We start from the raw sequence: 14,128 nt of genomic DNA, 5'->3' as shown, positions 1-14,128 counted from the left end.
GGGATTCATCACTGAACACTATGTGATGATCGGCTGCAACACCATTCTAGACGACTGCCGATGTTGTGGGGTTAACGGCAGATATCTTAGGCCGCTGTGAAAGTAACTCAGTCTAAGCCAAGCACCGTAAGATGGTGGAAGGTACCACGGGTGGTATGGAAGAGTCTGTAGCACGTTGGATAGCAGACAATAATGCTGTTGGGGCAGTTCAGGCATGTTGCACAATCATCTGGTCTTGCCTTGCATTAGTGCACCTTCGCCTTCCAGGGCCTTCATTTTGCTAATGAGTTCCTTGCAGCGACCATTGCTATTGCTGCCAGTACCTTTGCACAGCTGTGTCCGTATGGTGCAGGTGGCAGCCTATTGCTCGGTATGGCAAGCCAGCTCCATGCATCCTGAATATGCGACCACGTTCGAAGCTGTCCAATTGGCTATAAGGTCTTCAACAATGTAGTAGCGGCATTATTGGTTGTGTCTCCACGGAACAGCAACACTGACAACGAGAAAAGATAAACCATCTGCGATTGTTACCTGTTTTATACAATGCTAATTGCGCAGTAGAAACGTGCTATGACCAAAGTTAACATTCATTGGCCTTGAAAATTTAATCATTTGTATACTTCACAAAGGAATTTGCATGCGAAATTTCGAGATGATTGAATTATTTTTTAAAGGTGCTTTGTTTTTTTTGCAAAAGGGTGTATTAACAAATTTTGCAAAAACTTGGATTTTTACCTTAAAAAAAAAAATTTCAATGAATTTTGTTTTTGGAAAAGTTTAATCAACCATGATGAAATGTTACATGATAATGGGAAAACAAATTTGTCAAGAGACCATTGTGGATCTGTATTGATGAACATGGAGTATTTCAGTTTATAGTTAACAATAAAATTCAAGGACAGAAACAATAGAAATAGGGTAAATGGACATAAACAAAAAAAATTAAAATTAAAATTTTTCATCTATGTCACACTATGTTTTACTATGCTATCACATATACATAATGGATGAGGAATGGGAGAATTGGTTAGTGACTTGGATAATAGGAGGCAATTGGCAGGAAGTGTACTCATTTATAAATTTTGACTGATAGAGCTCTGATTTTTTTAGAAATAATTGGTGTTAACTATTAAGAAAAGATAATTTTTTTAACAATTTTTCAATATTGGTATAGGAGGAGAACAAATAATATATAAGGTAGTTTGCTATAAAACTTTGGAATAAGGTATGCAAAATGGTTTTTCTTTACTGTGTTATGTATTAAGGGAATATATATATAGAACGTTGTATCTATTTGATGTAGCCTACATGAAAAAATTAAGTGGAAGATTTGAGTTTGTTTCTAGTAAGTAGGAGAATCAATTTATAAAAATATAAATATTACAATGAGAGAATGTTTAGTTGATAAAAATCAAATGATAGAGTTGAGTAATTTCCTGTTAGTGATCATATAATTTTTTTCAGTGTCTGGATGATCACAATATACTGATATAATCATTGCCTCAAACCAGGGTATGTAAAAAATTGTTATATTTTTAAATAAAAAATCTGATTTTTACTTAAATCAGATTTTTTTCATTTAAATTAACTGTTTATTAATTAAAACAAATCTTGTTAATCATTAAGAATGCATATGTTTTCACCTCATCTCTCTCAAATTTAATTCAGCATTAATGAATAAACTAACAAATAAACAATAAGAAATGAAAAATAAACAAATGAACTACAAGCAAGACATATTAAACACCAAAAATCTGTATTTATGTTACATGAAAGGTCATTTGACTTCACTTCATTAACGTTTTTCCTGCAGAGCGCTTTTATTCATGAGGGCCCTCCCCTTAAAATAAATGCCTGGTGGCAACTCAGAATAATATATAGCGCAAGTTTTTTGATGTACAACCAGAGGGTCATTCAGCATCAACCAAATGAAAAACACATTCTATTGACAAGATTGTTTCTTGCGCAATAGATGGACGTATTTATAATGATGTGTTTTGAACTTGCATGATGTTGCTTAGTGATTTACACATTTTTATCCTTTCACAGATTTAATGAGTTTTGGTAAAAAACAAATATTGCAAACTCTAGACTTTCTTTTTTTGTATTATAATTTCAAGTTCAATGTTATTTATGTTTTGGTACAACATCTACTATTTTAAATCAGCAACAGGGCATGGAATTCAAGGCTTTATAAAAAACTGAATTTATCTGTTTTTGGTTTTTTATCAGGTTTTTTTTTTATATCTAGTGCCCCATTGTAATGCATAGCAAATACTTAGTGCAGATACATCTAAGTTTAACCCCTATATTTTTCTTCAGTTCTTTCCATGAAGAAAATATAGAAATAGAACAGTTATCTTACTGCACTGTATCTAGGTACTATATAGGTTCAAGCCTATATTTACCAGATCTTCTATATTTCTTTTAATAAAGAATTTTACCCCATTTCAATAACATGTATACCATACTAAGTTACTTTTACTTCAATATTATTGAAGTTAATGTACAGGAAAAATAAAATTTAAATTTCATGATTTCATTGATTTAAATGAATGATGTAAAAAAATCAAGTAATTAAATCATGATTAAAATCACCTGGGCTGCCGCGCCCCCACGTTGATTACTTTAAAAATATTTTTTGCTGTAATTGACAACTTCACTTGCATTTGACAATTTTTTTGGGATAATTGGTGATAATCCCTATGGATTGCGATTTCACTTATTTCCATTAAGGAAATATGGTCAGCCTAAGCATTTATTTTATTGTGTATTGACACTTTTCTATCTGAACATCTACCACCCGCGGGTAGGATGGAATCTGGCTGCATTTTACTCATGGACCAGAGGTTGTTTACCCGTGGTCCATATAATAGGTGGCAATGAAAAATGAAATAGCATTTAAAGCAACAAAAAAATTGGTATTTAGATGATATTTGGAGGCAACAAAATTTATTAACAAAAAAACCAAGTTTGGATTGGACATGTTTTACATGGGATTTCCATTTAAAATTTCTATCAATATCAATACCAAGATATTTAATGGAGGATATTTAATTTAAACTTGTTCTAATGCAGTACAGGTACATGACAGAACATGAAGACAGCTTTTTCAATGAAAAATTATATTATAATAGGTATCCATATTAGTGTGATATGAGAAACTAATGTATGTTTTTTCAATATATTTATTTCAAGATCATTTGAACAAAACAAATTTTGAAATTTGATTAAATTGTTGTTAATAACATTACAATTCAATGATTGATTATTGGGGCAAGCATTTTTATGCTCTAAAAGCTTATAAAATATGCTCTATAAAAAATACATTTATGCTCTTAAAAAACTGTAAATATACTCTAAAAGACGAAAACTATGTCTTAAAACATTTTTTACTCCTATCTCAAATAACATTAGTTTTAGCAAAATAATATGATAATAAGAAGTGTTGACGCAGTCTAAATTAATTTTGAACTCATAACTTATTGTTTGAACAAAATTCTTTGTTTTACTAACTAATCTCATCCAGTCAAAATTTCCCTTTTGAGTAAGCTTTTCCCAATAAATTCAGAATTCAGTGCTGCCATCTATAGGTGAAAATACATAGCCAAGTACATTATTTAGCATTAGAAAAGCATAGCAAAAAATTAAAATAAATGAATAAATAATTCTTTTTATTTGATAAAAATTCTCAAAATTTCCCACAAACGCTAAAAAATTCCCCCATTTACCAATTTTAGCCAATTTTCCCCCACGAGTTACCGACACCGATTCAGATGATTAATCTATTTATATCCACACACCAGTGTCGTTGAAGGGCTGGTGCTCCAAAAATTCAATGTCATTGCTGATTGGTTGAAACGGCTGCATTTCAGGATTTTTTACCAACGACGTTACATTTTTAGTGCATCAAAATCCTAGCTCTAGGCACTCTTTTCAGAGGCAGGAACCGCAAAAGCCAATCTGAAGAGGCATTGATATAGCAAGGAAAAAATTTACTTTTTATCGAAAATTACGAAATATGCTATAAAATTGTGAAAATATACTCTATCACATAAAAATAGTGAAATATGCAAAAAAATAAAAAACATATGCATAGAAATCTGAGCCCTATTGATTATCATAAATAATATTCAATGATTTTCATTTATTAGAAAAAGTTTAATTCTTTAGTTTAAGTAAAACTGTTTTGGGTTAATGTATGTGAAATTATCCTGGCCATATTGCTCCGTAATTTTGTTTCTTGATAGTCAATTTACAAACACACTGAGTGTTTAAAACAAAGGTTAGAAATTTTTTGGAAATTATTTAAACCCTCTAGGGATTTTTTTTTTGGTGGCCATTTCTAAATGATGTTAGTAGCATTTTTTGATAAAAATTTTGTTTTACTGAAATAATTTTAATTTTGAAGATACAAAGAATGATTTTAAAAAAACATGACGTTTAGCAAGAAATAGAGCTGCTGTGGTGATCGAGTGATCATAGTGATGGGCTCACATCGCAAGAACCTGGGTTTGAACCACAGTGGTGGTTGGCTGAAGTTGGTTTTCTGTGGTCCCCAACTGTGAACCGATCTCCCTATCAAAAAGTCTCACCACAGCGAGCAACATGCCTACAATGGTACAAATATTCAATCATTACACTTCACTCACAATTTAAAATATACATTGCAGCACTGAAAAATCAGACACTGGATACAACTTTTAGGAACACACACTTCCAGCACAACTCATTCGATAGTAAATTGCCCATGGCAATACACCAGAGTTGTGTTCATTTGAAAAAACGCAAAAAATGAAATGAATTTAGGAAGTAGGTATACTGTTTTATTTACCTGCTAAAAATTTTGCTAAATGGATTCCAAAAAAAATCAATTTTACAGTGTATAAAACTGCATTTCTGGCACAAAAATCAAGTTGAAGAAACAAAAACTCTACTTCAAAAAAAAACATTTCCTGAATAGAGATATTTTATAGTACTGTTCTCAAATGAAGTGCGATATCTCTCAGAGGAATTCCCTTTTTTTAAATATAAATTGTCAACCATGGCACCTTGTCATAAAAATAAAAAATTTAAAGTGAAATATTTGAAAAAGAACTGACAAGGAAAGAGTCCCAAGGTGTTGTCCCCAACAAAATAAAGGACATTCATCTCACCCAGAAACATTTAAAAAAAAATTGTAGCGAAGTGCAATTATTAAAGCTGCAAAAAATGATTAGAAATGACAACAGCTGGCTACTCATCACCTCTCACGCTTCTTGGCAATGTATAGGGTGCATAGATAGCAGGATGTATGGCATTTTACTGGCAAATCATTGATCCTAGAGGCATACTTCCAATTAGAAAAAGTGTCCAAATAGTGTGTAGTACTCAGATATATCATTCATGTTGCAAGGGGTTGTATAGGTACTAAAATAAAAATGTTAACTCTTTATACGGACATCCTGTGCTCAAGAACCCATTCACAAAGTTGTTGCCCTGTCTCTCTTGATGCCAACAAAAAAATAATCCATGTTTCTAAGTGCAATATTCGTTGAGATGCTTGTATTCGAAAAACAGAAGTTGGAAAAAAACGGTGTTAAATGCAGATAAAATGGTTTACCCATATTTAATGCTGTTTTTTTCAACTTTCCTCTATTTTTGAATTCAAATATCTCAGTGAATACACTTATGTACACTTATGCCCATATTCACAGAGCAGCTGTCAAACGGCCAATAGAATAACATGCGGGTGAATGTTATACAACTACAAACCCTCAGCATCTTGACTGATACCGAAATCATTGCTGAAGGTATGGCCAATTCAGGTGACAAAAATACAGCAGATGCTCTTGAGGAATTAGAAAAAAGTAACAGCAAAAAATACTGTAAAACTGCTGTACCATTTTTTGAAGCAAACTGAGAAGATTGGGTCCAAAATATTTGTTGCTCTTCCTAAAATATAGTTGAAATTGTGGAGGCTCTCAAAGTGAAAAAAATATGCATCAATCTAAACTTATGGATTATTTTAAAAGAGTTATGTAAATAAATTGAATTGAACAAATAAAAAATTTGAACATATTTTAGTGTATTTGCATACACTGTGATTGAACATTGATTGTGTATGGTACCCAATAATTTCAATAGTATGTAGTAAAATATAGTACAGCCTTTTTTAGTTTTAATCAATGAAATTGTTCGCAATTTTTGGTGTGTTTTTCTTTCTTACTAAAAAAACTCTATTTTTCGAAAACTCTGTCTTGAAATTTTCTTCTGTGCCATCAGTTTTGAGATAGAGGGGTTTGACTAACTATATATATATATATATATATATATATATATATGTATGTATATATATATATATATATATGTGTATATATATATATATATATTAGAAGAAATATATTAATTATATTAATTATATTAATTATATTAATTTCTTCTATTATTTAATTAGAAGAAAATGACAAAATACAATAAGATATAAATGGAACAATGAGGAGGGCATTCTCAAGGATGAAACCCCCACATTGTCTGAAGAAGCAAAAATGTTTCTGATGATGGTAAGCCAAAGAAAGGCATAGAATTACCATCAGTATATATATTGGTAATTCAACGATTCAACATCTAAGAAATTAACTTTGAATTGCCCATAAACAATATGCACATTTCAGAGTTTATGAAACTATGAAGTATCTAAGAAAGAAACTGAGAAAAATAATTCTCTTTTTTTCACTCTCTATACACACGTATTTTCCATTCCTTTTGTCTTTCTTTGTGCTGTACCTGATCATGCATCGTTTGAATAATATTACTCTGAGGGTGAAGAATTTTTAAATTCATTCTTGTCCTCTACTGGCATTTAAAATATTAATATTTACTTTTTTTTTAGTAACCCAAAATAATTTCACCAATTTTTTTTATATTTCTGTGCATATTTAAATGAATAGAATCAGCAGTAATTTTTTTCAAAACCTTTGGGACCCTTATTTTGTAAGTGAAAAATTATGAAATTTTATAGGATAATCCACTCATCAGTAGAATTTGTTAGTGTAAATTTGATGACTGATGCTTATCTAGTTTCAGAGATGCATTCACTGTTGAAATGGTGATATATTTGTGGTCTCAAAATTATATTATTTAAACAATGACATTTCTCTTGCCAATATATTGGATAACTGGACAATATATAGATAACTGGCCAAATATCAATAATTTGTTACCATTTGGTAAACATATAACTGGTGATTGCTAAATGTTAAAAGCTAATTTCACGACATTCTACCAGATCAGTCCTAAAATTTATGCTACAAGTTTCCACCTATATATATGAGAGAATTATCATGTGAAAACTTCATAATTTTTCGCTCAGTGCTTTTTCAGGTATTCTTTTCCAAACTCTGCACTTTTATGACAAGATGCCATATTTGACAATGTATACTTAAAAAAGAAGCTTCTGAAATTTCATTTTCAGTTTGGTCTTGTGCTAGTTCAAAAAAAGTAGAGTACTCACTTCTAAAACATTAGATATTGGCTTCAAAATGGACTTTTCAACTTCATTATAATACTCTAATAATTCGTTTCCAAGTTTAGCCTGGGTGGAAGCACATTCTTTCAAAGTAGCCCTGTTAAAATTTTATTTAATAAAAAATGTTTGCTAATATAACATCAAAAATCATGAAATACATTTTAAGTTGGGTTGGAAAAAAATCCTAGACATCTAATAACCATATGGCCAAACAAATAATACAGGGGCATAGCTGACACCTTGTACTGTAAATTACTGGTGAACCGTTGATCCTAAAAACATACTTCCAATTAGAAAAAGCACCCAAATAATGTTTGGACCTCAGATAAGTCATTCACATTGCTAGGGTATAGTCATTGAAATTTTAAAAAAACTTTCGATACGGACACGCTGTGCTCAAAAACCCAATTACAAAGTTGTTGCCCAGTCATTCATGAGTCTAATAAAAAAATCTCACGTCTTCAAGTGCAATATTTGTTGAGATATTTGAATTCAAGATCTGAGAAAAGTTGGGGAAAAAGCATTTTCCGTTAGTTTATGCTGTTTTTCCCAACTTTTCGCTGACTTTTTAATTCAAATATTTCAGCGAATATTGCACCTAAAAACATGGAAATTGTTTTTGTTGGCTTCAGGAGGGACACAACAACTTTCTAATTGGGTTTTTGAGCACAAGATGTTTGTACAAAAAGTTAATTTTTTTATCTTAATAACTATAGAGCATAACTATAACACTTGCAATATGAATGAAGTCCAAACGTTATTTGAATACTTTTTCTAACTGAAAGTATGCCTCTAGGATTAACAGTTCGCCAGTAATTTTCGGTGTGAGGTGGTAACTATCCACCCTATATAGTCACTTATAATTCGGTCTAAGAACAACAAATTATTATACTGACAGTTGAAGATCAGGAGATCGATTTCATTACAGTAGAGTAAAGGTGAAAGCAAGAAGTTTCACTACTGGAAAGTGGCTACTGAACCAGCAAATTCCAGTGACCATATACACACCCCAGAGATGTCATTGACACCCTATAGTGCATCAAATACCCAACATTTTGGAAAAGGATGCATAAAAATTTGGTTTATGCATCCTCTCCTAGTTACAAGATGAAAAAAGAAGAGAAGAAACCCAACTTTTCTCCCTTTTTTTTCCTTCTTTTCACAGTCTCACAATCGCTGTTCCAGACTCTGCCACGAAGCTGGGCTGGAAGAGATCTCGGCAACGGGATAAGTCCAGTGGCAAAGTTCTGGTGTTCATTCATTCAGTCTCACAATCGCATGACCTTGAAAAAATGATTTTACTACTTTGTATACTGTATTGTAATGATATATGTACACACGGGTTGTTGAAGATATTTTTCTTAATGAGGGGCCGTGTACAGAATTTCAGAGAGAATTTCGGAGTTTCTATTCCCCAGCAGATTTTCTTCCCTCCAGTTACATATTGGAAATTATGGTACTTTCGTGGCTATCTGCCGGCATTATTATTATTACTATCTGACAGCAGTCTGTCAATATGGCATAAATTTGCTTTGTTCTTATAAGATTGTGAATGCACGTTTTTTTGAAAAATCGTAAAGGATTTGGAACGCTTGTTCAAAGTGGAAAACATTTTCCGAGATCGTTCAGAAAAAAAACATGCGAATCTGTAAAAACTCTACCTTGAATATCCAGTTTTGTCATCTAGTTGCTATGTGGTAGTAAAACCGTATCTTATTACAAAAATCACTGATGTGTACTCAGAATCGTTTTTGGAGGGGCACACAGAAGGATTTCTTCCACAAAAATTGTGCGTCACCAACGCTCAAACAGAATTTTGAATTAACATAGGTGATCATTCAAGTATTGTTAGCATCGATGGGGGGAAGATAAAAGTGTGTTTTGATAATTTTTTCCTTTTGGTTTACTTTGCATAAAATTTGTATATCCTATTACTCGAAAACGATCTGTTATTTGAGTTTTGTATATCAAAAATTTTTCTGCAGTGTTTGTTTTTGTTCTGTAAAAAAAAAGCTCTAGGCATGTTCTAAATTCATTAATTTCTCTTTTATTTGCTATTATGAAGTGGTATCTCATTCATCATCATTCTCATCTTGGCCGCGGTAGGGAGCAGACGTGTTCTTATTGCGCTCTGCTCGCCCACCAATAGTGGTAGTTATATCCAAAACCATTGCCGAAGGATTATCTGCGGCATCGGTGCACCATTACGTGTTTTTCTTCATTCTTGTGGGTTTTATTTAGCGTGTTTATTTTTTAGATCAAACACTGAGGTGTTTTCTTTATTTTTCTAGATTGCGAGTTTATTCTCTTTAGTTTGATTTTGTCACTGAATTTTTTGAACTTCCATTGCTGAATTTGCAAGATAAGTGTTTTTTCTTATTGCTCTCAACTTTTTAAATTTTCGTTGATATTTTCGGTCCATTTAAATTTTATTTTCTCTCTCTCTCTCTCATTTGATTTTCAGTGTACTTTCACCAGGTTTGTGACCGTTGCTTTTTTGTCGATAATCAATTTTTTTGCACCATTTTTAGTGTTTTTCCCATTTGTTTGATATAATTTTGTGAATTTTTTGGGCATTAGTGTTAACAAACTGTTTCCTGGGTATTCTCAGTAATTTTTGTTTGTTTTTTTTCATTCTGGGTCCTATTGTTTTAGGTTAGTGAATGGATAGTTAACTAATACTAATAAGTATAAATTTTACTTTATATCTAAATACTTTTTTTAGGGGTGTGTTCCATTCTTTATATGCATATATATTTTCTTCGTGATTTAATGTTGAGTATTTTATTTTACTTATTTTTTTGTACAATTTTTTACATATATTTTGCATTGTAATGTAATTTATTTTAATTTCTTGCTAATGTTTCTCATTTTCCTATTTTTAAATCATTATTATCTAGTTTTAGCAATAGTGTTAGTATGCCTCAACCTCGATTAGTGTTGTGTAGGAGTTGCGACGGGAGGTTTCCTTGATCTAGGGGGGATAGTAGCTGATAGTTTCAACTGTAAGGGGTGTTTGGATAGGGCAAGGTTGGAACTCAAGGTTGAAGAGTTACGAGAGCGAGTTAGGGTTTTAGAGGAGCCGGTTATTACGGAGCCACCTGTTCATGAAGAAGCAATCTCCACGAACAACGACAGTTTAGAGGGCGAATGGGTGGTCGTGGATGAGGTAGAGGGGGATAGTGATAGGGGTTTAATCATTGCCGATTTTATGGTTAGGGAACTCGGGAACAGAGTGTGTAGGGATTTTCGAGGTTTCGAGTGCTGTTGTCTTCCCGAGGGGAAGATTAGCAACGTTCAAGACTTTTTTCATTGCCGAAAGTTGTCCTTGCCGGTAATCCTGTGGGTGGGAACCAATCAGGTAGGAGCGAATATTAGTGAGTTTCTGTCAGAGTATCGGGATTTACTGTTATCTGCTAGGGAGGTGGGTTCAGATGTGGCAGTCATCCCAGTACTGCCAAGGGGTAGTAGGGAGTGGGATGCACCAATTCAATATAGGCCTGAAGGACATTTGCTCCTCACCTGGAGGTCACATTTTTGGAGGTTCCTGCATTTACTGATAGGTGGCTTCATTCGGATGGGATCGATCTGAATAGGAGGAGGGTCTGGGAAGTTTACAATAGGCTTAGGTCAGGTTTTTTACTCCCAGACCATGTAGTCAGGAATGCGGGTTAGTTAATGATAATCACAACAGTGGTGACGGGAAACTACCCCCCCCCCCCTAACTTGGATGGCTTCTCAATTGACACTAAATCACAGGGCAAATTAAAATGTGTGCTAATAAATGTCAGGAGCTTGGGTAATAAGAAAGATTTTTTTAGAAACTATGATAGTTGTGGAGGGTCTGGATATTATAGAAATTACAGAATCTTGGGCAAACGATGGGGATGAATCTTTCTTACACATCTCGGGATACAATACTTTTTTAAGAAATACATCTGATAGAGTCTTGATATATGTGAAATCATGTTTGAAGGCTAGAGAGTGTAACGTGAAGAGAAATGATATTGAAACTATATGGGTTGAGCTTGAAAACAAAAGACATCATAAACTTATTGTTGGGGTTTGTTACAATCCACCGAATAGGGAATCCAAACTACATCGCCAAACTTCATGATGAAATTTCCTACATGTGTAAGGGTAAGAGAGTTGCAATACTAGGGGATTTCAATTACTTGGGTATATATTGGGAGAATCTTTCAGCTAGAGATCAATATGAAAGGGACGTTCTTAAGTTGGTGCTTAGCATGTATCAGAAGCCACTAGGAGTACTGCTATTTTGGATTTAGTTCTCACTAGTTCTGAGGATCTTGCTGAACATGTTTTGGTGGAAGACGAGTTTTCTTCCAGTGATCATCGTGTCCTCAGTTTTCTCTGTAGGTTTTCTTTGGGTAAGGTTGATAAAACAACTGTTTCCTTGTTTTCGGAGAACTAACTTTGATGTTTTCAGAGGAAAGTTACTGAAAGTTTTCAAAGACTGGTTGGAATCAGTCTGGGTGGTAAGTCAATGGGAAGAATTCACACAAAGCTATCATTTGTTTTGCACGACATTATTCCCTTCATACAAAAATTGTCACGTTTTCAAGACAAATAAAATTCAATTGGTCGAATGGTTGACGCGTTTCGGCTCTTCAATGGAGAGCCGTCATCAGGACCTTATGGTCAGAATTCACACGAATGAGTCGTGGATGGGTGATTGTCCAACGTCTGGTTGTCCGAAGAGTTCGCCTTTGTATTTGCTACGTCCGAGTGGTCTTTGGATGCGAATTGGGGAGCCATCTGTTGCAAAGTGTTGAAAATTTTGTCTTGACTGAGGTTAATAACGCCTGTCCAAGCTGACAAAATAGGTGGTGTGTTTCTTTCATCATTAATGAGGAAATTCTGGCATGTTCTGATGAAGTACCTCCAGAAAATTCAGTTCGGAATTATGTCTTGCTTTTTTTAAAAACGAACACTTTATCAAAATCAAAATTATATGAAAGTTGCCAACAGTGTTGGGCAATAGCCAAACTATCTGTCTGTCCCTTCTCAACATGCTTTCGGTGTTCGAGAACTCGAATATTTAGATTTCTCCTAGTTTGGCCAATATACCCATTTTCACGGGATGAAGTAGATACCAGATTCTTTTGAGGGTGAGATAGGATCTTTCAGATGGGAAAAAGTGAGTATATTTGTTGGCTGGAATATTGTATGGAAGTCAAATTTCTTTAAGACAAAAGAGATCATGAAACTTGAAGAATCAAATGGAAGAACAACGGTATTAGAAAACTTTTTTGAGTCAGCTGGGAGTAAGTTCGTGGTACATGTCTGGGTCATTTTTTTGAGGATCTTGTCGATGATAAAAGGTGAAAAACCACGATTAGATTTCATCCCATGCAAGAATTGCGAAAATGGGTATATTGGCCAAAGTAGGAGAAATATAAATATTTGAGTTCTCGAACACCAAAAGCATGTTGAGAAGGGACAGACGGATAGTTTGGCTATTGCCCAACACTGTTGGCAACTTTCATATAATTTTGATTTTAAAAAAGTGCTTGTTTTTAAAAAAGCAACACATAATTCCCAACTGAATTTTCTCGAGGGATACATCATCAGAACATGCCAGAATTTCCTCGTTAATGATGGAAGAAACACGCCACCTATTTCGTCAGCTTGGACCGGCTTTATTAACCTCAGTCAAGACAAAATTTTCAACACTTTGCAACAGATGGCTCCCCAATTCGCATCCAAAGACCACTCGGACGCAGCAAATACAAAGGTGAACTGACCAGACGTAAATATCATCCCTCCACGACTCATTCATATGAATTCTGACCACGAGGTCCTGATGACGGCTCTCCATTGAAGAGCCGAAACGTGTTGACCATTCAAATTTTATTTGTCTTGAAAACGTGGCAATTTTTCTAATTTTTCACGTGGCAAGTTTCTAATTTTTGTGATAATTATTCCCTTTGTTCGAAAAAAGCGTGTTTGTACATCACGACCCATATGGTTCACGGATAGCATGCATAGCCTTTATCTTGAAAAGAAAAGAGCATTCAGAGTATGAAAGTGGATGAGCTGATCTGTTATTGTTTACCGATAAAAGAAAGGCATTGAAGAAAGCAATAAAGGATAATAAAAAGGCAGTTGAGTCTAGGTTGACAGACAACATTGGCTTTGACCCAAAATCATTTTTTAGATACGCCAATAATAGATATAAGGGGACAGTAGGTCCCCCCTCTCGATAGGAGGGTCTAGGGCAGAAAGCAATGTAGGTATGTGTAGTGCTTTCAATGACTTTTTTGCATGGGTTTTTAATAAAGAATATGATATTCAATGTATGGGTGTTGCATGGAGTAATAAAATCCTCAACGATATTCAAGTGGAAGATGTGGAGGTCCTAAATTTTCTACAAAATGTATGTGCAAGCAGATCACCAGGGCCAGATGATATCTATCCTAGGGTCCTCAGGGAATGTGCTAATGAATTATTGGGAGCCAATCGCGAAGATTTGCAGGAGTAGTGTTGCTGAGGGCAGTGGTGTAGCCGATGGGAGCAGAGGGAGCTATTGCTCCCCCAATCAAAATTTTGCCTACATTGGCGCCTATATTTCTAAATGACTTTAGATCTTTCAAAAAA

At 33.9% G+C, this 14,128-nt stretch overlaps 1 protein-coding gene across 1 annotated transcript in view; it reads right to left on the bottom strand.

Annotated features, from left to right (window-relative positions):
• Positions 1–14,128, bottom strand: part of LOC149067647 (rho GTPase-activating protein 44-like) — a 110,226-nt gene that overhangs the window by 77,392 nt on the left and 18,706 nt on the right. Inside the window, exon 4 of the mRNA XM_089252478.1 lies at positions 7,493–7,604. Within this exon, the coding sequence (XP_089108604.1) occupies positions 7,493–7,604 (112 nt within the window). The remainder of the gene's footprint in view (positions 1–7,492; positions 7,605–14,128) is intronic.

This window comes from Pholcus phalangioides, unplaced genomic scaffold, assembly GCF_987345545.1.
Source record: "Pholcus phalangioides strain wild (caught in Gottingen) unplaced genomic scaffold, Ppha-v1.0 ptg000029l_1, whole genome shotgun sequence".
NCBI lineage: Eukaryota > Metazoa > Arthropoda > Arachnida > Araneae > Pholcidae > Pholcus > Pholcus phalangioides.
Note: the sequence above shows the minus strand (reverse complement) of the source record. Positions and strands in the feature narration are given on the sequence as shown.